Raw genomic sequence first — 25,731 nt, forward strand, 5'->3', positions numbered from 1 at the left:
GTGATAGATGTGACTTCTGAGGCTGGGTTTATAAGGCAATACAGCTTGCTCTGGGGATAAGAATCTTTGAAGCCATTGGGGTACCATATAAGGAGTCTGGGCACCAGAAGCCCTCACATGGCAAGACCACAGAGAATGATGCCCAAGGAGAGGAGCTCCACTGTCCTAGCTCCTTGCTGCTCCAGTTGTTCCAGCCTAAGCATCGGTCATGTGAGTGAGCTTCAGATGACGCCAGCCCCAGCCACCATGTGACTGCAACTGCCTGAGAGACCCCAAGCAGAAACCACCAACCCCTGTCAACCCCAAGAATGACAAGACAGAATGATGAGTGTCATTATGCAGTGATAGGTGAGATGTTAGGATTCCTACTTTTTTTTCTTTAGCTCCCCTACAACCAGGAACAGCCAGAGTGATCTTTAAAAAATACGGGGCTGGGCACGGTGGCTCACGCCTGTAATCCCAGCACTTTGGGAGGCCAAGATGGGTGGATCACCTGAGGTCAGGAGTTCGAGACCAGCCTGGCCAACAGGGTGAAACCTTTTCTCTACTAAAAATACAAAAATGAGCTGGGCGTGGTGGCAGGCACCTGTAATCCCAGCTACTCGGGAGGCTGAGACACGAGAATCGCTTCAACCTGGGAGGTGGAGGTCGCAGTGAGCCAAGATTGCACCACTGCACTCCAGCCTGGGCGACAGAGCGAGACTCTATCTCAAAAAAAAAAAAAAAAAAAAAAAAGAAAAAGAAAAAGAAACAAACAAACAGTGTCATGCTGCCCTCTCCCTCAGCTGAAATGCTTCAAAGGCTCCCTGGTTGCAGCCAGACCAGGTAATCCAGCTGCCACACCCAGCCTGCAAAACAGTCCTCCCTACCTGGCTTTCCAGTTCACCTCCTGCCACTGCTGCCTTGCCAGCTCTGCGCCAGTCACACTGGCCTTTTTGCCGTTCCTCTGCTGTGCTGAGCTTGTTCTCATCTTGGGGACTTGGAGTAAGCCTCTCCTTCGGTCTGAAAGGCTCTTTCCTCAGATCTTGTATGGCTGGCTCCTTCTCATCATTCAGTCCCAGGTTAATTCTAACACGGCCAGAGACAACCTAATCTAAAGGAGCCACACATCTCCATCTCTACTGGCCCCGTTTTAATGATCTACGTTAAGTCTTATTACAATCCGATATTTTACTATTTATTAATTTATCTGATTAATTATTCTGGTTTACTTACTACTTTGTCTGCCCTTACGAGAGCGAAGGTCTTCTCTCCGTCCACAGAAGACACCCAGCACTTAGGACAGTGATTGGCACAGAGAAGACACTCAATTAATATGCGATGATTGCATAACAAGTGAGGGCTGTACAGGATCTCAGGAGGATGGTGTTTGTTGAGAGGCTTCTCTAAGGTGGAGAGTAGCTCTACAGTTCCATGGGACATCCCAACCACCTACGTTAAGCCTGTGCTCATCAAGCAAGTTTCTTTTGGAAAGCTTTGTTGCCTAAATGAATTTGCCCCTTTATTTTTATTTTTTACAATTAGTTTTTAAAATTTTTGTGAGTGCATGAGGTTTTTAAATATAGGCATGCAATGTCAAATAAGCACATCATGGAGAATGGGGTTTCCATCCCCTCAAACATTTATCCTTTGAGTTACAAATAATCCAATTACATTCTTTAAGTTATTTAAAAATACACAATTAAATTATTATTGACTATAGTCACCCTACTGTGCGCTATCAAATAGTTAGGTCTTATTCATTCTATTTTTTTTTTTGTACCCACTGAATTTGCCCTTCAAGAGTAAACAAAACTATCACTGTATATTACTACACTAATGGTCAATTTATACATTAGTCAGTGGCTTAAGAATCTGGGTGGTTTGAGTCTGTCGCCCTGAAATCCCCCACTTTATTCACCCATCTCCACTCCATGCCTCCTCTCATGGCCCAAGAGAACCTCAGTATTTCTGGATGAATGGGTAATATTGGGTTTCCAACCTCACAATGCTAGGGACCGGGCTGTGGGGTGTGGTGACTGCACCTTGCTGGCCTCACATTGCAGAGAGCACACTTGGATCACATTATCATCAAAAACATTAAACCAAAGGTGAATGAACACCTTGCAAATAATGACCACGCTGTGATTCTCACAATGCTACGATGCATACACTACCTTCAGCTCATGGATCAGACTTCTGGTTTGGTAGAGGCTGAAGCGCTCCTGGCCCTTCACTGCAGATAGCAGGTGGCTGGTGTCATTGAGGAAGCGAAACAAGTTCTCCACAGAAGTAGTGAAATCCTGCCACTGCCTCACCAGCCCATCAATGTCACCCTTCCTCTGCCGTACACCCTGGACGGCATTCTGCCACCGATCCGTCAGCTTTGAGAATTCTGAAATAAATTCTGGTCTGGGGAGAAACAAATGGTTATAGAATCCAGACATCAACATGTAGAAAAAATAACTATCAGTGGGTAATAGCAGCTCAGATTCAGTTTTTATAAGTATAATTTACATGAAAAAAAATCCCAACTTCTAAAAATCTGAGTAGTATTCCATTTAAACATGATTAAAGCTTTGGGAAGGGCACCATGCAGACTGAGGTTAGTAGAAGGCATCTGCACCGTAACCTGGTATTTTGCCAGCATGCATAACCATTCCCTTAAACAAACTGAAGTTGTTTTAATATACATTACGCCAAATGCAGAAAGGAAAACTAGCAACTGGATCAATGGGAAACAGATGAACAGGCAGGTACTTTGTAACACTATGGATTACTTAAGTGTACTTTACATAATTTTAGCAATAAAGAGCATGCCTTATTGCAGCTACTCAACAGTTTTTTTTTTTTTTTTTTTTTTTTTTGAGACGGAGTCTCGCTCTGTTGCCCAGGCTGGAGTGCAGTGGCGCGATCTCGGCTCACTGCAAGCTCCGCCTCCCGGGTTCACGCCATTCTCCTGCCTCAGCCTCCGGAGTAGCTGGGACGACAGGCGCCTGCCACCACGCCCGGCTAATTTTTTTGTATTTTTAGTAGAGACGGGGTTTCACCGTGTTAGCCAGGATGGTCTCTATCTTCTGACCTCGTGATCCGCCCGCCTCGGCCTCCCAAAGTGCTGGGATTACAGGCGTGAGCCATCGCGCCCGGCCAACAGTTCTTTTCTGGATAAATAATATCCTTCACATAAGAAATAAGGCCTCTTAGTTATTATGGGAAAGTCATGTTTTTCTGTACAGATCAAATAGAAATTAGTTTATCATCCTGGAACTGGCTTGAATTTACTGCTTCAGAGCTAGGGAGAAAAGGGCTTTACATTTCTTAGTTATGCTGAAAGAAGATTCAGAGGTGTATGGGTGGTGATGTGGAAGAAAAATCATACCCATTAGGACATTTAGAGAAGTATATAAGTGGCCAGGCCACGTCCAGGCTGTCTGCCATGTGTACCAGCTGCATGAGCAGACTCACTCAGCATTAGCAGACTGGCCAAAGGGGCTCTGTTCAGCCTGACTGGCACTGCCCAGTGACCCTAAGCCCACATATGTAGCATGGAGAGAAAGCCCTTCTTCATACTTACAGGATTTAGCTACTTACTGGGAACACTAGGAATAATTTTTTAGAAATTATTTTTTAAGTAGCAAAACATCATGAGGATGATGGTAGAGAGGGAAACAGTACAGAAGAATCATTTGGGGGCACAAACTTAGTTAACGATACTTGAGAAGTGAGCATTTTCCAAAGCTTCTGGGCTGCTAACCCCATCCATCTACCATAGGGAAAAGGTGTCTGTCACTGATGTTTTTATGGTCACCCAGCAAGATCTAGTCCCACTACATAGTTAGAAGCCTGGTCCCATGGTGATCTGTCAATGAACATGGCCACAGGGCACCAACATGGTCAAGGTTCACATGGCAGAAAGCCTGCCCCAACTGAATGCATTACCTTTCATCCACCCACAACCTTCAGGAGCCCCAGACAGCTCACCTGTTCTCTATTTCTGTTGTGTCCAGGAGTTGTAAAGATTGGGTGACATAGGAATCAGCAATTGTCTGGTTTATAGAAACTTCAGCTTCTAACATCTGCATATGAGTCCAAACAGAAAATATCAGCTAGTAAAATTCATTTTATGAATCTGGGAACCTACATTCCCTATTAAAATCTAAGTTCACAAAGGACATGATGAATAATTTTCATATTATTTGAATCTACTGCAAAAAAATGTTCAGCTATCATATCAACATCACCTATGAATATATTCTTAAAAGCAAACAGGTTTAATAATAATTACATCTAATACCCATTTGTTAGGCATTTACGATTTGGTAGGCACTCTGTAAAACATGCATTATCTCATTTATTTCTCAGACTTAGGACTGAAGTACTATTATTACATCCATCTGAAGAGGAGGAAACTAAGGTATAAAAAGGTTGAGTAACTTATTCAAGGCCACTCAGCTTTTTGGCAGGGGAAATTTCATTTTAATTGGATGATCTTCATGTAGCAATGTAGACTTCAATCAGTTAACATTAAAAAGTTGCAGTGAACTAATTCTGCACACTTTTGAAATGTGTCCTTTGTAATCCCAGCACTCTGGGAGGCCAAGGCAGGCGAATCACTTGAGGTCAGAAGTTTGAGACCAGCCTGGTCAACATGGTGAACCCTATCTCTACTAAAAATACAAAAATTAGCCAGGTGCAGTGGCACATGCCTGTAGTCCCAGTTACATGGAAGGCTGAGTCACGAGAATTGCTTGAGCCTGGGGGATGGAAGTTTCAGTGAGCTGAGAATGCGCCACTGCACTCCAGCCTGGGTGACAGAGGATGACTCTGCCTCCAAAAAAAAAAAAAAAAAGAAGCAGGATCTGCCTATAACCACCAGGATTATTTTCAAATATATGTCAGCATAAGCACTGAGGAAAGTCCTGTGAAATTATTAATGCTACAGTTATAATTATACCAGGTGCTTTAATACTATAGAGAATTACTGAGTGAAAATACAAAGATGAGTTGAAGTATTTTATTATACCATTCTTAATAGAATGGTATAATATTTGCATTTTGTGGAAGCAAAGTTGTACTAGAAGCTTCCATGTACTGCAGAAAATCTAGGAGTCCTGTCCCTAATAAAATAGAGCAGTAAATGTTGAAATTTATGAAATGTACCAGAATTTTACAAATGACCAATTGACAACTGAATTTGCTTAAAGGTATACATTCTGTATTTAGAGACTGATAGGTACGCTCCCTGTGTTTTATTTAAAGCTATCTTTTCCTGACTCCTGCCCCAGGTGAGCGGTTCAAGGGTGGCAGAGAACACAGGTTTACCTCATAGGTTTTCTGCTGCTCCAGGAGCTCAGGAAGGCTGTTAGCCACATCCACTTTGAGTGCTTCTTCTATCTTCTCCAAAAGTTGGATCCACTTTTCACAGCAATAAAGAAACTTTTCATTCAATCCAATTCCCTGAAGCTCACTAGAAAGGTTTAAAACAAACAAAACACACCCATATTAACAATGCCATTGCTGAGCTGAAGCCGTTAATTTTACTTTAATTGAAACGACGACAGAAAAGGGATGTTCTAACCTGCAGCGCTCCAGTGCCGTGGCCGTGGCCCGAATCCACTGCCGGTTCACATTTTGTAACGTCTTCACAGCTACGTCACTAAGTGGGAGCTTGAGGCTCACTTCATTCAAATGTTCAATATCAGGTGACTGGGCTGTCAGTGCCAGCACATGATTCTAGTTTTAAAAATTAAAGTATAGGTTTTTGGATGCCAATAAGATATCTAGATGACAAACAACTCTCCTTATCTCAAAGATGAAGGGAAACTGGGGCCTGAACAGGCAAATGACTTGCCCACAATCAAACAGCTAGCTAATGTTAGAGTGAGACCTAAATTCAGCTCTCTCAATGCTATGCCTTCTAGAATACCAACCTGCACACACGGCCAGCACCCAAACAGCCCAGGAAATAGAAAGTGATCTCAGATTTTGTCACTGAAGAATACAGAAAATAGGCTTTTTTATTTTTTATTTTTTGGAATGGAGTCTCATTCTGTCGCCCAGGCTGCAGTGCAGTAGCATGATCTTGGCTCACTGCAACCTTCACCTCCTGGGTTCAAGCGATTCTCCTGCTTCAGCCTCCTGAGTAGGTGGAATTACAGGTGCCTGGCACCACACCTGGCTAATTTTTGTATTTTTAATAGAGATGGGGTTTCACCATGTTGGCCAGGCTGGTCTAAAACTCTGACCTTAGATGATTCACCTGCCTCGGACTCCCAAAGTGCTGGGATTACAGGCATGAGCCACTGCGCCTGGCCTAACAGGCTTTTTAAAAAAGGACCAATTCTGGACTTTTAAGTCCCATTTAGTCTGCCAATAACCTGATCTTCCACAAACAGGTCAAGCACAGAGTGATGAAAATTTGATTCTTAAAATAACTCTAGCAGAGCAAGGGACTTAAACACCCATATTTTGATAGAACATGACATCATAAGAAAGCAAACTTATCAAAATTTCATTTTTAAAAAGATATTCCAGCAACAACTTCTAGGCTGACAATATGTCATGCAAACACCCTTAACAATACTGAAGTTATCACTACAGAACTCTGCTGTAATATTCTAGGTCAGGAAAAGCAAACTTTTTCTGTAAAAGGCCAGATCATAAATATTTTAGACATTTGTGGGCCATATAGTCTCTGTAGCAACTAGTCAACTCTGCCCTTGTAGCATGAAAACTATAATAGACAATATGTAAATGAAAGGGCATGGCTGTGTTCCAACAAAATTTTATTAAAAATCAGTGATGGACAGTGCACCATAATTTGCTGACTGATCTAAGTTATGAATATTGATTCCTAGGGGAGTTACAAGACCAGATTTAATTCTTTCAGTCATTTATATTTACTAAACTAAACTTACTAAGGTAAAGAAAAGAAAAATGCACAATTTTAATAGACTTTTATTTTTTATATTAAACTAACCAGAAAAATTCAATTAATCACAACAGCCAACTTCTAGATTATTGTGGTTCACTGATAGTAATTATGAAAAAACATCTACTACAAATTACTCTGACATATTACTAAAAGAGATCCCTATGTCGTCCTACTTTTTCTAGGTCTGAGGGAAAATAGGACAGTAATGAATGGCATAAAAATGACTGTGCTTAAGGGTGAGTTAGGCCGGGCGCAGTGGCTCAGGCCTGTAATCCCAGCACTTTGGGAGGCAAAGGCAGGCAGATCACCCGACGTCAGGAGTTCAAGACCAGCCTGGCCAACATGGTAAAACTTCACCTCTACTAAAAAATAAAAAAATTAGCCGGACATGGTGGCACACGTCTACAGTCCCAGCTACTCGGGAGGCTGAGGCAGGAGAATCACTTGAACCCGGGAGGCAGAGCTTGCAGTGAGCCGAGATCGCGCCACTGTACTCCAGCCTTGGCGACAGGGTGAGACTCTGTCTCAAAAAAAAAAAAAAAAAAAAAGAGTGAGGATGCAAACATTCTGTAAGTTCACAGTAATCAGCTTATTTTTTTTAACCCTATGGCGAGTCTAAGTCCTTAGAAAAGACAAATATTGGCAATACCAGGAATGAGTCAGGATTTTCTTTTTCTTGTTGGTGAAGTCTATCCAAATTCTCTTCTTCATGTGTAATAAGACCTTTTAAAGATTCCAGCCGGTCTCCAAAATCCTTAAACTGTGAGAGAACAAACTAGAACAAGAGAAATTTTCATTAGAAACTATTTTCATACACATGCAAAACAGAAGTAAATACAGGCTTGGGAGGTGCTAAGAATTCAAGATGTGTTTGGCCAGGCACGGTGGCTCATGGCTGTAATCCCAGCACTTTGGGAGGCCGAGGTGGGAAGATCACTTGAGCTCAGGAGTTCAAGACCAGTCTGAGCAACATAGGCAGACCCCATCTCTGCAAAAAATAAAAAATTAGCTGGGCATAGTGGTGCGTGCCTGTGGTCGAGGCTGCAGTAAGCTGTAATTGTGCCACTGCACTCCAGCCTGGGTGACAGAATAAGACTCTGTCTCCCTGCCTCTAAATAAATAAATAAATAAATAAATAAAATGCAACAAAATAAAATAAATTCAAGTTGTTTTCCACATCCAGAAGTTCACTATTATCTCAAGAATCATAGATAAATATTCAGAAGCCCCCTGATTTTTCACTCTGTGCCTTTGAGCCTTCCTAAATGGACAGATCACCTGCCTGAGGGGACCACATAGAGGAGAGTCAGTGAGCACTCTGTTCTCTCAGTTCCACTAGCGAAATGTGGTTTTTTGTTTGTTTGTTTTCCTGCTGGTATTGAGATGTGATATTGGAGCTCCATGACCTTCTGTGAAGCTTGTTGACAGCTCATGCACTAAAGGCTTTATAAAAAGTGAATGAAGGCTGAGAGCAGTGGCTCATGCCTATAATCCCAGCACTTTGGGAGGCCAAGGTGGGTAGATCACTTGAGGCCAGGAGTTCAAGACCAGCCTGGCCAATGTGGTGAAACCCCATCTCTACGAAAAATACAAAAATTAGCCAGCCGGGCATGGTGGTTCATGCCTGTAATCCCAGCACTTTGGGAGGCCAAGATAGGCGGATCACGAGGTCAGGAGATGGAGACCATCCTGGCTAACACGGTGAAACCCTATCTCTACTAAAAATACAGAAAAATCAGCCAGGCATGGTGGTGGGTGCCTACAGTCCCAGCTACTAGGGAGGCTGAGGCAGGAGAATGGTGTGAACCCGGGAGGTGGAGCTTGCAGTGAGCCGAGATCGCACCACTGCACTCCAGCCTGGGTGACAGAGCGAGACTCCATCTCAAAAAAAAAAAAAAAAAAAATTAGCCAGGCCTGGTGGTGGGCGACTGTAGTCCCAGCTACTGGGAGGCTGAGGCAGGAGAATCACTTGAACCCAGGAGGCGGAGGTTGCAGTCAGCCAAGATTATGCCACTGCACTCTATCCTGGGTGCCAGGTCAAGAGTCTGTCTCAAAAAAAAAAAAAAAAAAAAAGTGAATGAAGATATGAAGATATGACAAATCTTCATGCTTTAAGCAGTCACTTCTATGACTCAATTACTTGACTCAGAAATCCAAATAACTGTGAGATCTGAACAGTGTATGCAATATAATACATATATGACTTCTAGAACTAACATCTTCAATAATGAAGAAATGGTTGCTTAAGATCTGCCCATGTGATTGAAGCTAGAACTGTATATGTTTGGGAGCAGCCCGTAAAGCGCTATTGCTTCAAAGGATACAAGGGATTGAGGATGGAATGCAAATGTCCAAGACTAAAACTTGAATGAAAAGAAAAGATGAACCTCAAATTCATTTGCTTTCACAAGCAGCATCTTTTCCAAATAAGCAGCCCTTTGGAGGGAGTGCAGGGGACCCGGGAGGAGCATGTGGGTGCTGGACTCTGTGGGTTGTGGGAGTCGATCCAGGACGCTGGAATTTTGGAGAAAGGCTTCTTTTGTCTTCCGCACATCATGCTGCAGCTCCTGTAGAAGAAAAAGAGATCACAAACACCTCTTCCTCCTTTCAAACCACAATTTCCTATCCGCTGCTGCTCCACCAAAATCTAGAAGAATATTTGCCCTGAAAATGTAGGCATGACCTTCTGTTATTATTATTTATTTTAAATAGCTGAAAAGGCTGGGCTTTCTTGAAATGATGTACATTACTGGCACTTTTCTGAAATTTGTCAGTTCAAAACTAAAAGTGACCACTGACTAATAGAGTTGAGGCTTCTAGTACATAGAAACTGGAGACAACCTGGGTACTCATGTGCTTTATATTTCAGTTGTCAAACAATTTAGGTATCTGCTTTCATGTTTCAAGAATCAATGCAACTCTGACTCCTACCTTAGACTTTCTGATATAAATGGATTCATGTGCAAAAACTATAGAATTTTATTAATTAGGCTGATTTTAAGGCTATTCTGGAAATACTGTGTATATACAATTTGTTTTTTTTTTTAAATTTTTAAATATTAGCTCAGGTAGAAGTTAATCAGACGTACAGAGTATATCTGTTGGATTCCCACCTAATTAAATTGGCTGCCACTTTTTGATTTGACCTATAGTAGCAGAAGATAGAAAATGCATCAGTTCACCCAGTTCAGAACTAAATGGTATTAACTTTCTGAGCGTTCATTAACAGTAATAGAAAAAACACCATAGAGGAAATTATGCAAGTTTTTAATATAGTCTGAAATTTACTATACCCACAGTAAAGGCCTAGCAACATGGCACCAAGTCCATGATTTTCACTAAACAGGAGATACAACATGTATTATTCTTACAGGGTCACACTCAGTTGATCTTCATGCTTTAAGCAGTCACTTCTATGACTCAATTACTTGACTCAGAAATCCAAATAACTGTGAGATCTGAACAGTGTATGCAATATAATACATTGCTTTTACTTCAGACTTCATATGAAGCTTTTGCCTTAGAGATTTAACACTAGAGAGAAAGCGCAGACTTGGAACGAGGTGATATCGGGTACCCCTTATCCAACTATTTGCTGCCTGGATGTCACCTCTGAGCTACCACCTGGTCTTCCCAGCCTTGCCTGTGTCCTACATGGCCGGCTCACAGCATCTGTCCTGACTGACTTCTCTGTACCTGTGGTCTGTCTGGTCCCCAGGTCATGGCCGTCCCTTACTGGCCCCGTCTGTTGGGCTGACTTGGCCTTGGTTTTCCAAATGGACTTTGTTCCCACCTTTATGTCCTGCAGGGCTGGGGGCAGGATCTCTGCCAGGTTGTTTCTAGACATGCTGATGTTTGCGAGCTGTTGAAACTTTGCTTCCTGCTGCTTCAGCCTTGCGGTAGCTTCGCCATGAGCGTTGCTATAGGCCTTCCAGAGCTGGAGCAGACTCTGGGCCTTCTGCAACTGGTCTGCAACAGCTTGGTTCACCTGAGTCCACCTGTCAGTGCAATGTAAATAACATGACCCTCATTCTCTCCTTTACCTTGTAGCAAAAGTACAATGCACACACTCTACTGGTAAGTTATTAGCAGATGGATCATTAACAAGACACTGTTAAATGGTTTTTAAAATTAGTGGCATCACCATCATAAAAACCATTATATAAAAAGAAATCCAGATTAGGCTATTTACTTGACTTTATAACATTGCACAAAAACTACAAAATTTATGATTGGCAACAAATACCTATGATGTTATGAATGTTTCACTCTCTGTTTTTAAGGGAGGAGAGTGATGAAGGGAGCTCAAACTTTTTTTTTTTTTTGGTACAGACAGGGTGTTGATATGTTGCCCAGGATGTTCTCAAACTCTGCAGCTCAAGTAATCCTCCCACCTCAAGCAATCCTCCTGCCTCAGCCTCCCAAAGTGTTGGGATTACAGGTGTGAGCCATGGTGCCTTGCCTATGAATGTCTCTTTAGCAAAGATGGAGAAAACACTGAACTGTATGCCTGATAAAATGTCTCCACATGAAGAGGCTCCCAGTTTACAGAGATATGCTATCTTTAAACAGGCTTTAACATTGCATTTACGTCAAATAAAAATTCTTTTCTGTTTACACAAATGTTCCTTACATAGAAGTGGAAATAAAGGAAATTGTTTTATTATTCCATATACAGACTGTAGTATCTTGCCTTTCTTTCCTACTTTTTTTTTTTTTTTTTTTTTTTTCTGAAACAGGGTCTTGCTCTGTTGCCCAGGCTGGAGTGCAGTGGTGCAGTCTCAGCTCACTGTAGCCTTGACCTCCTGGGCTTAAGCGATCCTCCCATCTCAGCCCCCACAGGTAGCTAGGACTACAGGTGCATGCCACCATGCCTGGCTAATTTTTGTATTTTTTTTGTAGAGATGGGGTTTCACCATGTTACCCAGGCTGGTCTTGAACTCCTGGACTCAAGTGATCTGCCCACGTCGTCCTCCCAAAGTGCTGAGATTACAGGCATGAGTCACTGTGCCCGGCCCATTTAACTTTTAAAAAATATTTTCCCCAAGTTATTAATAAAAGAAAATAAGTAAACTTCATTTTAAATGGCTGTAGAAATGGTCTGCGGGTTTTTCCCCTTTGTTTCCGTAGTTTAATTGCTAAATTCCTTAGTTTAATTCCTGTTTAGTATGGATAGTTAAGATATTTGTAATTTTTGCTATTATGATAATGCTCAGATACAGTTTTGTTCAAAAGGTTTTTTTTCTGTATTTCAAGATATCAGTCTTAGACTAGATTTCTGAGAGAATTACAGAGTCAAAGAATATAGAGATGTAAATATTTGTAAGGTTACGGGAATAAACGGTCAATCTGCTTTCTGAAAGCATTATATTTACATTCTAACATGAAATACATGAGAATGTTTGCTCCACAATATCCTCAACCCTGCTGATTAAAGAATAAAAGGTGCTTTACTTTTATGCATTTCAAAAATCTTATCAGAACTCTTTTAAAATAAGATTTTCCCTAATTATAAATACAACATATATTCACTGTCAAAAAGCAAACAAAATCCCTCCAGATATTTCTTTCTTCTTATCTATCTATCCAACCTACTTACCAATCCATGAGGAAGTTAAAATATGCTTGACATCTCATTTATCTAGAGGTAACTACTATCAGCATTTTGGTATTCTTTTCTTCAGTCTTTTTGCTATGCATGTTTTTCAACATGCCTTCCAACATATTCTTGTGCCAACAAATGAATGTGTATGTGCAGCGTAACAACTGAGTTCCTTTAGCAACAGACTGCCCTGCCATATGTTTTGAGGGTAGCCCTGATATTGTATGTGGAGTCAGATGCATTTGCATGTTCCTCTTAGTCTCTCTCCTCCCCCTCTTCCAATAAAGACTGGATCAAGAGCTAAGGGCACCACCGCAGGGTGTATAATTTGGTGTCCCTTGTTCATTACGTGTTCAAAGTTGATTTATAAGAGAGGCTGAAACTGCACAGAGGAATAATCAGGAAGGACACTTAAGATAGCATAACTCTTCATCCCTATTTCTAATCAATTGGTTGGAGGCCAACTTCTATATCCCACTCATCAAAATAAAAGCCCTGCAATTAACCAGCGCCACACTCCTTAAAGGGAGCTTTCATATCCCACCATAAGTAGTTCATCAAAGAATTCCTTCCAACCCCACAAAGGCCCTCCCCAATAGATATTCTAACACTCCCTTTCTTCCACCTCATAATGTTTCCAGTGATGTTTGAACATCCCCTGCAGGCTGCCCATCTGGCACCCCCCCCTTTGTCTGTTTCTGCCTCTGACTTCGAGATCAAACTTGACATTTGGTCTATACCCTCTGTAAGTGAGTACACTGGGTTGTAATTAGGCCATTTCTAGACCAATTATACCAAACACGTGTACGAGGGATGTCATAGCCCTCATGACATAGAATCTTACATAGACTAGATCCATCAAAGCAGAAGAGACCAGAATAGGTTTCAGTCATCTCAGAGGAGGAAGAAGACTCCGCAATGCCTATGCCCCTCATTCTTCACCAGCCATTAAGAGGAAGATATCGTCATTCAAATTACATCTGAAAGCATACCTTTTATGAGTATTTTGGCATTTCTCTTCGATTATTTCAGCAACAGAGGGGCAGAGACCTTTGAGTTTGCCAATAACCTCCTGGAGTTTCTCCCAATTCCCTTCATTGCTCTCAGCTTCATCTTGCAGAGACTAAGAGACACATACAAGAAATTTAAGTTTCAGAATGGCCTGGTGACTTCTAAAGAAGGCAGCAGCTTCTCAACACTTGCTACTATGTAGCAATAACACTCAAATCTTACAGCTCTGATAAACTATTAGGAATGGGAAGAAAACAATGGAGAAGGCATTCTTCATTTGAGGCTGAACTTTTAAGTACTAAGTAATATTAAGTACTTAGCACTTAGGTGTACTGAAAAAAAAAAAAAAGTCCACGCAAAAACCAAAACCTTAAATTGTGAAATAATATGGACATGGAAAATAAAAATTCGACATTTTCAAAATTCAAACATTTTACAATGTTTTACTGATTTGGCTCATGTGACTTATTTTGGAATTTCCAGTTATTCTTTTGAAACTGCTATTTAACATGCTTTGTGCTTCTCTGTGGGAGGGCACAAACACAGTTATGCCCATTACTCTGCTTCCTCCCATTTGTAATTTCCTGCCAATAATGCACCGTGCCAAGCTCTGGTTAATTTACCTGAAGGTTCTCCACCTGGCATCTCAAGGCCTCCAATGATAACACCACAGGCTTGCTGTGTTCCATGCAGTACCAGAATCGGATTGTCATCATATTCACTTCATCATAGAGTTGATCATAAATCTTCCACTCCTGTAAAACCGACTGCATGGAGGTTTTGAGCTGATTGACCTAGACAAAAAGTGGAAACGTACAGATTTAGAAAATCACTGAGAAGACATGCTCTCCAATGAATCTACCATTGTGTCTAATTTAGTTATTTCAATTTGAGAGTATTGAAGGATCATCAGTGATGAACTGAAGGTGGAAAGGGTAGGTCAATGCCTAAGAAAATATCAGAGAAGGCTGTTTTATAATGAGTGAATGAAAAAGAGCCCAAAGATCAGAAGGATCAGCACTGAAAGAGTTCAGACTAGGATGAGACAGCCCAGGGAAAGAACAATGGGAGAGTATTAGAATTTATGAGTGCAAGGGTCAGTTATATTCTATTAGCTTTCTGACCTTACGTAACTTACTGAACCCTAGAGTCAGTTTCCTCATCCACAAAACAGAGATAATAATTGAAAACACAAATAAAATAGTGTCTGTGAAAATGCTCTGACAACAGCACAACATTATAATTGTAAGATGCTACCTGGCACTTAAGTCTGATTATTACTATAGAGCAAGCACCAATTGGAGAGGAATATGCTCTACCCAAACAATAGGCAAGTGCCAAAGCAGGAGGCAATGCAATGCTGGGTGTATTTTGTCCACTGCTATGTTCTGATAACGATGAAAAAAGTCCAAGCATTTTGTTGCATATAGAAAATGGTCTCAGATACAATAAAGAATATGTAAAAAAAACTTACAACTCAACGATAAAAAGACAGATACACCAACCAAAAATTGGGCAAAGGATGTGACTAAACATTTCTCCAAAAACATATACAAATGGTCAATAAACACACGAAAAGATACTCAACATCCACAGTCATTAGGGAAACCTAAATCAAAACCACAATGAGATATTTCACATCCACTTTGATGGCCATAATCAAAAAGTCGGATAATAATGTGCTGGTGACGATGTGGAAAAACTGGAATCCTTACACATTGTTGGTGGGAATGTAAAATGGTATAGTCGCTGTGGAAAAGAGCTAGACAGTTCCTCAAAAAATTACATGGAGTTGCCATATGACCTAACAATTGTACTCTTAGATATACACACAAGAGAATTAAAAGCATATGTTCACATAAAAACCTGATACGAATGTTCATAGCAGCATGACTCATGAGAGCCTAAAAATGGAAACAAACCATATGTTCTTCAACTGATGAAGAGAGAAACTAAATCTGGTATATCCATACAATGGAAAATTAGTCAGCCATAAAAAGAAACGAAGTAATGTAAGTACTACAACACTGATGATCTTGAAAACATTATGCTTAGTGAAGGAAGCCAGATCCAAAAGGCTATGTAGCATATGATTCTGTTTATATAAAATGTCCAGAATAGGTAAATCCATAAGAAGGTAGACTAGCGGCTGCCAGGGACTGGAGAAGGGGAAAAGTGGGAAGTGACTGCCAATGGGTATGGAGGTTTCTTTTGGAGGTAATGAAAATGTTCTGTAATGAGACAGTGGTGATGGCTGCATATCTCTGTGCATATGCTAAACACCACTGAACTGTACCTTAGAAGGTGAATTTTATGGTATGTGAATTATATCTCAATTTTTAATAAGGATCTGGGTTGAAATGGAATGTGATCACTATAGCGGCTCAACAGGCCATCTTTCTGGGTAGTGTGATGTGAACTTTGGGTACAATCACACGGCTCTGCACTCAGACCCTGTTTTCTGCTTAACAACTACAGGGAAAACTGGCACATCCACGGTGACAGGGAGGCTTCTCAATCTCTGGCCCAAACAGGGCTGGATAAAAACAAAAGCGGATGCTAAAATGTGAGTTTCATGTTGGCAACTATGTGGGCCAAATGTCTTTATAAGGGCAGGATGGCTCAGAAAAAGAAACCAAGTTATTTAGTTAAGAAAATAAAGAAGAAGGCCAGATGTGGTGGCTCACGCCTGTAATCCCAGCACTTTGGGAGGCTGAGGTGGGTGGATCCCCTGAGGTCAGGAGTTCAAGACCAGCCTGGCCAACATGGTGAAACCCTGTCTCTACTAATAATACAAAAATTAGCCAGGCGTGGTGGCACACACTTGTAATCCCAGCTACTCGGGAGGCCGAGGCAGGAGAATCTTTTGAACCTGGGAGGTGGAAGTTGCAGTGAGCTGAGATTGTGCTACTGCCCTTCAGCCTGGGCAACAAGAGTGAAACTCTGTCTCCAGAAAAAAAAAAAAAAGAAAGAAAGAAAAAAAAAATAAAGAGGAAAGGCAAGGAAGGAATTCCTCATCGATGTACATTTTTGCCAGAAACAATCTCAGATCTATCCGGGTGGCAGCGATAATTCTAGCACAAAGTACCGCATCGTCCCAGAGCCCACAGGTACACATCAACACAAGAACTGCCATGGCTCCTGCTGCACGAGGCCTTTGCAGCTTCCACAGATAAAGGTGGTGGAACTTCTGGCGCCTTGAAGGCCTCTGGCCTTATAATAAAGCTTCATGGAAAAGACATAGTACACATGATTTGAGGGAAAGGGTAAGAAAATCATCAAGTAATTTTCTTTCATCATTCACTACACTAAAAACAAGCCGGAGGAGTATTTTTAAAATGTTCAAACTGGGGTCATCAGTAGGGCAGCATTTATTGAGCACTGCATAGGTATCGGTATTAAGATAGAAATAAATGAGTAGGTGTTATCCCCATTTTACAGACCAGAAAATCAAGGCTTAGAGATGTTAAGTAACCTGACTGAAGATACAGATCAAAAATGGTGCCGCCAGGATCCTTATTTAGGCAGAAACTGCAAAGCCCTTGCTCTTAAACACTAGGTTATATTGACTCTTGTTTACCTCTGGGCTCAAGTAATCCTCCCATCTCGGACTCCCGAATAGCTGGGATTACAGGTGCATACCACCACACCCGGCTAACTTTATTTGCTTTTTGTAGAGATGGGGTCTTACTCTGTTGCACAGGCTGTTCTTGAACTCCTGGTCTCAAGCGATCCTCCTACCTTGGCCTCCCAAAGTGCTGAGATTACAGGTGTGAGCCTCAGGGCCAGGCTTACATTGACTCTTGACAGCTTATAGATGGATGATCTGTGCCTCATGCCTTCTGCATTTTTTTTTTTTTAATTCACGTACCACACAATTCATCTATTTAAAATGTGTAATCTCCACAATCAATTTTAGAAACTTTCATGACTGAAAAGAAACTGCATACCTGTTAGCAGTCACTCCTCATTCTCCCCCAGCCACTAATCTGCCTTCTGTCTTTTTAGATTTGTCCATTCTGGATATTCCATGTAAACAGAATCAAACAATATGTGACCTTTTGTGATTGGCTTCTTTTGCTTACCATAATGTTTCCAAGATCATTAGTGTTGTAGTATATATCAGTACTACTTCATTCCTTTTGTATGGATAGACCACATTTTCTTTATATATTAATTAATAGATGGACATTTGGGTTGTTTACACTTTCTGGCTATCATGACTCATGCTATGAATATTCACGTATAAGTTTTTGGTGTGGACATGCTTTCATTTATCTTGGGCTATCTATGGAGGAGTGGAATTGCTAAGTTGCATGGTAACTTTACGTTTAAACATTTGAGGAACTGCCAGACTCTTTTCCAACTCCATGGAACCCCGCCAGCAGTTTGTGAGGGCTACAATGTCTCCACATCCACATTAACACTTCTTACTATCTGTCTTTTTGTTATAGCTATCCTAGTGGGTGGGAAGTGGTATTTCTTTGTGGCGTTGATTTTCATTTCCTTGATGGTTAATGACACTGAGCATCTTTTCAATGTGCTTTTTGGCCATTTGTATTATCATCTTTACAGAAATGTCTATTCAGATCATTTGGCTTTTTTTTTTTTTTTTTTTTTGGAGACAGGGTCTCCCTGTGTTGCCCAGGCTAGAGTGCAGTGGCGTGGTCTAGCCTCATTGCTCTTTCTGCCTCCCAGGCACAGGTGATCCTCCTGCCTCAGCCTCCTAAGTAGCTGGCACTACAGGCACTCACCACCACACCTAGCTAATTTTTTCTATTTTTGGTAGAGACAGGGTTTTGCCACGTTGGTCAGGCTGGTCTTAAACTGCTGAGTTCAAGCAATCCGCCCACCTTGGCCTCCCACAGTGCTGGGATTACAGGCCTGAGCTACTGAGCCTGGCTTGTATCCAATTTTTTCATTTGGTCATTTTTCCTTTTATTATCAAGTTGTGATAAATCTTCACATATTCTAGGTTTAAGTCCCTTATCAAATATATGATTTATAAATACTTTTTTCCCAATCTGTGGTTTGCCTTTTTTACTTTTTTGATGCTGTGCTTTAAAACATCAAAGTGTTTAGTTTTGATGAAGTCCAATTTATCTATTTTTTTCTTTGATGGCTTACGAGTTTGGTGTCATATCTAGGAAACCCCTGCCTAATCCACGAAGTCATGAAGATTTATACCTATGTTTTCTTCTAACAGTTTTATACTTTTAGCTCTAATACTTATGTCTTTTTTTTTTTTCAATACAAATGGGGGTCTTGCTATGTTGCCCAGGCTGGTCTTGAACTCGTTGCCTCAAATGATCTCCCACCTCAGTCTCCCAAAGTGTTGGGATTACAGGCATGAACCACCATGTCTGGCCTGCATTTATGCCTTTAATCTATTTTGAGTTAATTTTTGTATATTGTATGAATGTAGAGGTCTAACTTCATTATTTTACATGTGGATATATGGTGTACCAGCACCATTTTTCAAGAAAATGTTTTCCCTCATTAAATTGTCTTAGAATCCTTGTTGAAAATCAATTGACTATAAATGTGAGGGCTTATTTCCGGACTCTCAATTCCATTCCAAAGTATATATATGTCTATCCTTATGACAGTACTATCTGCATGTTTTCACATGCATTATCTCATTTAATTTTCTCTTTATATTTTTATTATATTGTAATTATCTGTTCACATGTGTTTCTTCCACCTGCCTGTGAGCTCTTTGAGGGTAGGATTCATTTATTTTCTTGTTTATCTTTGTAACCCGGGCAGTGAGCAAAGTACCTCACACAATGTACGCTTAACAAATGACTGAATAAGCTCATCCCTATTTTTCTGCTAGATTCCTGGGGGAATGGGGACTGAGGAATGAGGATGAGTGTTGCCTATGGATTTCGTGCAGGTTATTCCCTATTACCTCTTGGTACAAATGGTTGAAAGTAGATTTTAGTAGGTGACAACCCACAATGAAGGTTGTCTAGGAAACATGGACACATCTGTAATTGATGGTATAGATTATACCAATTGATAGATTATACTAATTGATTGGTATAATCGGTTAGTATTTTTAGTTCTCTTCCTCTGTTGTGGGAAAATGTCAAGGTTGCAATGTCTAGAGATGCCTGAGTTTGCTCTCTTTTGGTGCTCTCCTCCTGGAAGGGGTAAAATGCTGACACCGACATGCCTTTTGTGAGATTATTAGATGTCTTGCCCGCTTTCTTCCTTTATACTCCCTCTTCAACACCATGTAGTGTTTCTTTCAATCTTTAGAGTCCTCCTGGAGCTGACTATGCTCCTAGCTCATAGAGGCTGCAGGATACAGGATCACTTCCTCCCTGAGGCAGCTCCCTGTACATGGAGACACTGGTTCATCACTGTTTCTGTGTATCTTGCCAGGAAACAATGCCAGATACTCTGTTGGGTTTGGGGTATGGAGATATTTATGTCTGTGTAAGTACATTAGACAAAACAAAGATAACTAAGTGGATTTGCAGCCTGTCAATGACGTTGGAATTGGTGGCTTTGCCTCTAATTATTCAGTGCATAAAATGGGACTTGTAATGCTCCTCTCTAACTTACTTCAATTATTTTTCTCAGCAACTTTTCAGTGTTTGGTATAGAGTCTCCACGAGTAAAGGACGAAAACAACAACAACAACAAATAAAATAAAAGAAGAATATGTGGCTGGGCGCGGTGGCTCAAGCCTGTAATCCCAGCACTTTGGGAGGCCGAGACGGGTGGATCACGAGGTCAGGAGATCAAGACCATCCTGGCTAACATGGTGAAACCCCGTCTCTACTAAAAAATACAAAAATCTAGCTGGGCGAGGTGGCGGGCGCCTGTAGTCCCAGCTACTCGGGAGGTTGAGGCAGGAGAATGGCGTAAACTCGGGAGGCGGAGCTTGCAGTGAGCTGAGATCCGGCCACTGCACTTCAGCCTGGGCAACAGAGCGAGACTCTGTCTCAAAAAAAAAAAAAAAAAAAAAAAAAAAAAAAGTGAAGAGAAATAGCACATTTCAAATGAATTCTAGTACCTGAGTGAGAACACTGCTTCTCTTTTGAAATAACCCATCAATTCGGGATGCTGTATCTTCTAACAATGGCATTGCCCCACTCTCCAAAGTCAGATAACTTTGTTTCAACTCATCCAGTGCTTTGGATTTAATTGCAAGTTGATTTTCTGTATCCTGGAAGGGTAACAGGAAAAGGTTTTCAATGTACAATATTAGAAAACAAATAATAAGGTGTCAGAGACAGGCGTTTACTCTTTCCAAGTAAAAATGCCATTAGATTATATAATTAAATAGCATTACACCAAAGACATTTAAATCATAATACTCTTAGTTCAATTACATATGACACAAGTCTGTATTTTAGGAGAATCTAGGCAACACGTCTGAACCATCATGGCAGAGCAGAAAGGATGCTAGTCTGAGATCTGGTCCCCATTCCACGTCTGCCCTGCACTGGCTGTTTGACCAGGCGTAAGTCATCAAACCTATGCGTCTCCATTTTTTCATTTGGAAAAAGTGATGATACCCCATACCATGTGTACCAAGGCCAAGCTGAGAACTCAAATAAAATCACAAGCAGGAAGGTGCCTTTAAACTATGTAGCATCATATAAATGACAGACGATATAACTGTTGGTAGTTCAGTAATAACTTTAATCATTTTCTATCTCTTAGTTTATTAATTCACTCATAAGAGGCACCTTGACCTGGTCTACTCTTTATAGACACATTTTTAAAAACCTACAGGATCCCTCTACTACAAAGGACACCATGGAGCCAGCGGTCCAAAAACAGAGATGAATGAGGCCAGCAGCAACGCTGCCATTCTACTTAGAGGAAGGACGGTAGGAGCTGCTTATTTGTCCTTCTCAGGATTGCAGTTGAAATCCAACTTGGAAAAAGTTTAAACTTTTAAAAAATTATTAAAGCATTACATGCTCATTACAAAACCACTGGAAAACACAAGAGATCTTTGGCATTCAGAGGGATTCATTTTGAATTTCCCTCAAGTCTCCCAATTCACTAATTTGGGACACGCTTCTGCATACTTTCTTTAGCATTACATTTCCATCCAGATGCATGTGTTCTGAATGTATGGCCTCAAGTTAACGACCCTTCGCTCATGTTCTATTTCTCTCTTGAAAATTGCTTAGGATAAGGGTCCCAGCTTTTTTTTTCTTTTTCTTTTTTTTTATCCTTTGTAAGAATCACTACACGGTTCATAAGGAAAGAGAAACATGAGTGCCTCGTGGGCATGGGGTAGCTGAGCAGGTGGTTGGGTTTGTACCCTGGTGAGGGACGAGCTCCCTCGTGCTAGCCTCACAGCGGAGCACTGAAATCCAGTCCAGCAAAACTGCCAGATTACCACATGTGAGGAGCCCTCAGGTCACTCTTGGAATGTGGAAATCACAAACTCTAAATCAATGAATGTCAGGGATCTTCTGGACTGGAAAGTAGAAAAAGGGAAACAAAATCTGTTCCATAAGAAACTAGGCTAGTGTTGGGAGTAAGAATGGATGACGAGAGAACGGAGCTGGAGGAATCTTCCACTCTATAACCCTCTATGCTTTGAGAATTTAGAGCCACATGAATATATAGCATATTAACAGAAGATCTCTCACTGTCGTAGCCATCCACCCATACTAACATGTGGGTGAATTTATGAAATATTATTCTTCTGGACTGGTTACAAAGGCACCCAGGAAACAAAACGGCTTCTCTGAAATAGCCTTTGCCAATGAGATTCAGTCAGCTGCTGCCTCTGTCCATCTCTGCCACCCTACCTAACTCGCTCCCTCATACCCTGACAGCCTTATATATTAGCATGTTTCTTTTATCATAGGTTTAAATCTAACTTTTTTCATCTGCAAAGTTATAACTGAAAACACTTTAAGAATATTCAATCACTTTCCTTCTTTCAATTTATAAAACAGTCTCTCCTAAAGGCTCGACTAACTAGAGATTTCTAAAAACACTTATTTACTAATAAGCTGTCATCATTCCCCGATAATTTAAAGGAAACTGATGAGAAATGACTACATAGCAGACAAAAGGAAATAACAACACACACACACACACACACACACACACACACACACACACACACACACTTCAAAAATGGCAGCATAAACAACAGCCATGCTGGGCGCGGTGGCTCATGCCTGTAATCTCAGCACTTTGGGAGGCCAAGGCAGGCGGATCACTTGAGCCCAGGAGTTTGAGAGCAGCCTGGGAAACATGACAAAACTCTGTCTTTACAAAAAAAATACAAAAATTAGCTGGGTGTGGTGGCACGCGCCTGTAGTCCCAGCTACTTGAGAGGCTGAGGCGGGAGGATCCTTTTTTTTTTTTTTTTTGAGACAGAGTCTTGCTCTGTCACCCAGACTGAAGTGGGGGTGATCTTGGTTCACTGAAAACTCCACCTCCGGGATTCAAGCCATTTTCCTGCCTCAGTCTCCCAAGTAGCTGAGACTACAGGCATGTGCCACCATGCCCAGCTAATTTTTGTATTTTTAGTAGAGATGGGGTTCTCATGTTGGCCAGGCTGGTCTCGAACTCCTGACTTCAAGTGATCCGCCTGCCTCGGCCTCCCAAAGTCCTGGGATTACAGGCGTGAGCCACTGCGCCCAGCGTGGGAGGATCTCTTAAGCCTAGGAGCACAAGGCTGCAGTGAGTTATGACTGCACCACTGCACTCTAGCCTGGGTGACAGAGTGAGATCCTGTATCAAAAAACAACAACAACAACAACAACAACAAAAAAAAGCCACGGCAATAGCAGCACACGAACACCCACACATGGTGGGGTTGCTTGTTTCTTTTGCTCTGCAGAATAATACGGATTTGGCCCAGCAGTCCTGTCATCTGACCTTGCTTCACTGAGGCCTAAGAGTACCCTTCAAGTTTCCCAACTCCCACTTCACCGGCAAATTAATGTCTTACTTTAAATTCTAATTTGCTACATATAAATCAGGGTGGAATTAAAAACAATCTTTTGCTAATTATGGAGATTGACTAGAATTTGCAAGTCCTGTTTTTCTATTCTGTGAGAACCAGCGTTAAATATTTTTAAAATATCTAAATTCCTCTGACTTTACCATGAACATAGTTCTTTAAGAAGCTGTGCTTGCTTATATATAGAGGCATCAAACTTGAGGGATTAACAGCCTCATCTCAAACCTCCCCACTCTAGTCAACTACACAATTTTCCTTGATAATTATAATATGTCAAACGTGGCCTTTTTCCAGTCACCAATGACTTTTAGAAGCCCTTCAGAATATTTCAAATCCTAATGTCTTCATGTTTCATCGACTCCAATACTTAACTTTTCTAGAGTAAAGCCACTTTAGGAAGCTTACCTGAACTGAAGCATTCCACCCTGGGAGAAGTCATTAAAGTATACATCAATCATTTTCATCATTTTCTTTTCCTTTTTTTCAGTTCTTTCTTTTTGTTTTGTTTTTTTTAGAGATGGGGTCTTACCCAGGCTGGAGTACAGGGGCGTGATCATGGCTTACTGCTCGAACCCTGAACTCCTGGGCTCAAGTGATCCTCCTGCCTCAGGCTCCCAAGTAGCTAGGATTACAGGTGTACAACACTATGCCCAAATAACTTTTTTTTTTTTTTTTTTTTTTTTTTTTTTTTTAGAGACTGGGTCTTGTTGTGTTGCCCTGGCTGGTTTTGAACTCCTGGCCTCAAGTGATCCTTCTGCCTTAGCCTCCCAAATTGCTAGGATTACAGGTGTGAGCAACTGCACCTGGTCTCATTTTAGTTATTATATGCAAAGAATAGTGAAAAAAAAAAGAGAGAGAGAGAAATTAATATTTATAGAAAAGCAGCCTTTTAGGTCCACTAATAGATACATTCAAGCAACTATTAAGCACCTATGAATTTCACAGGCAGTGACAGGTATAACAGTCCTGCTGATGTGCCAGCCTGCCTTGAGAAACCCACAGTCTGGGAGAGGACAGACCCGTGGACAGATGAGTCCAATACAGTCTCTGACACATGATGCTACGTGGGGTGCTAGGGAAGCCTGTTTTATTTATTTGCTTCCATCTCTGCCTTGTTTATGGCCTTTTGCAAAGAGGCATCCAAGAAGCAGCATACAAATTTAAAATAGGAAGAAATGAGCTAAGGAAATGTGGGAGTTGGTAGGAAGGCACAGTTAGTGGGCATGTGGTGAGGGAGAGGGTCAGGGTGCTTCGACTGAGTTCTGACAAAAGCAGAGGAGAACCTGTGTGTGGATGGTGGGGGCGAGGGGAGGTAGGTAGAAATAATTCTGCAATCAGCTGCAAATGTAATGGCACAGAGGCAAATGGCGACTGACAAGGGATGATGCTGGCCAGGCACGTCTGTAAATTTCTTTTAAAGCTCCTTGTCTCAGTCAACTTTCATTTTTCTAATGAGCAGAGTGAATGTTAGAAACGGTTTTCTATTGGTAAAATTAATGAATTATTATTATTATTAGAGATGGGGTCTTGCTTTGACACCCAGGTCGAACTGCAGTGGCATGATCATAACTCACTGTCACCTTGAATTCCTGGGCTCAAAAGATACTCTTCCCTTAGTTTCTTGAGTAGCTGGGACTACAGGCATGCACCACCATGCTCGGCTAATTTTTAAATAATTTTTTGTAGATTCAAGGTCTCACCATCTTGCCTAGGCTGGTCTCGAACTCCTGGACTCAAGCAATTCTCCCACCTCGGCCTCCCAGAGGGCTGGGATTATAGACATGAGCCACTGCACCTGGCCTTAATGGCTTATTAAATAACATAATGAATATGAGAAATGGGTTCTCATCGGTAAATTTCATGTACTCAAGATCCATGGATTGGCTAAACTACTGTAGATACAATTTCCACCCCCACTTGAACAGGCTATAAGAACTGGGCATAGCCTGTTGCCTTCACCCGGTGCAATAATCCCTAAGGTAAGTCCTTATGTGGTTTTTGTATCCAGTTTAAACTCCAAGGATTCTGGTTGCCTAATGTTGGCCATAGAAATAATGGACGCTTGCTTCTGGAATATTACTATGTCTGTCTTTCATGCAAAGCGGTGGTTGGTGCACTAAAGAGGACAGAGAGGCTTTGCTGAACTTATATAAAGTATTTTTAGAGCTTGCTTGCTAATCTGTTTCTATAGATGGTGGCATTGTGTCTGGAATTTGTTTTTTTACAACTCGGTAGTGAGGTTGT

At 41.2% G+C, this 25,731-nt stretch overlaps 1 protein-coding gene across 1 annotated transcript in view; it reads right to left on the reverse strand.

Annotated features, from left to right (window-relative positions):
* SYNE2 (spectrin repeat containing nuclear envelope protein 2) overlaps positions 1 to 25,731 on the reverse strand; it is a 377,154-nt gene that overhangs the window by 53,177 nt on the left and 298,246 nt on the right. Inside the window, 10 exon segments of the mRNA XM_050797880.1 lie at positions 2,157 to 2,391; positions 3,961 to 4,055; positions 5,302 to 5,446; positions 5,558 to 5,712; positions 7,563 to 7,688; positions 9,301 to 9,480; positions 10,707 to 10,911; positions 13,508 to 13,638; positions 14,150 to 14,320; positions 20,557 to 20,709. Of these exon segments, the coding sequence (XP_050653837.1) occupies positions 2,157 to 2,391; positions 3,961 to 4,055; positions 5,302 to 5,446; positions 5,558 to 5,712; positions 7,563 to 7,688; positions 9,301 to 9,480; positions 10,707 to 10,911; positions 13,508 to 13,638; positions 14,150 to 14,320; positions 20,557 to 20,709 (1,596 nt within the window).

Source organism: Macaca thibetana, chromosome 7, assembly GCF_024542745.1.
Source record: "Macaca thibetana thibetana isolate TM-01 chromosome 7, ASM2454274v1, whole genome shotgun sequence".
Classification (NCBI taxonomy): Eukaryota; Metazoa; Chordata; class Mammalia; order Primates; family Cercopithecidae; genus Macaca; species Macaca thibetana.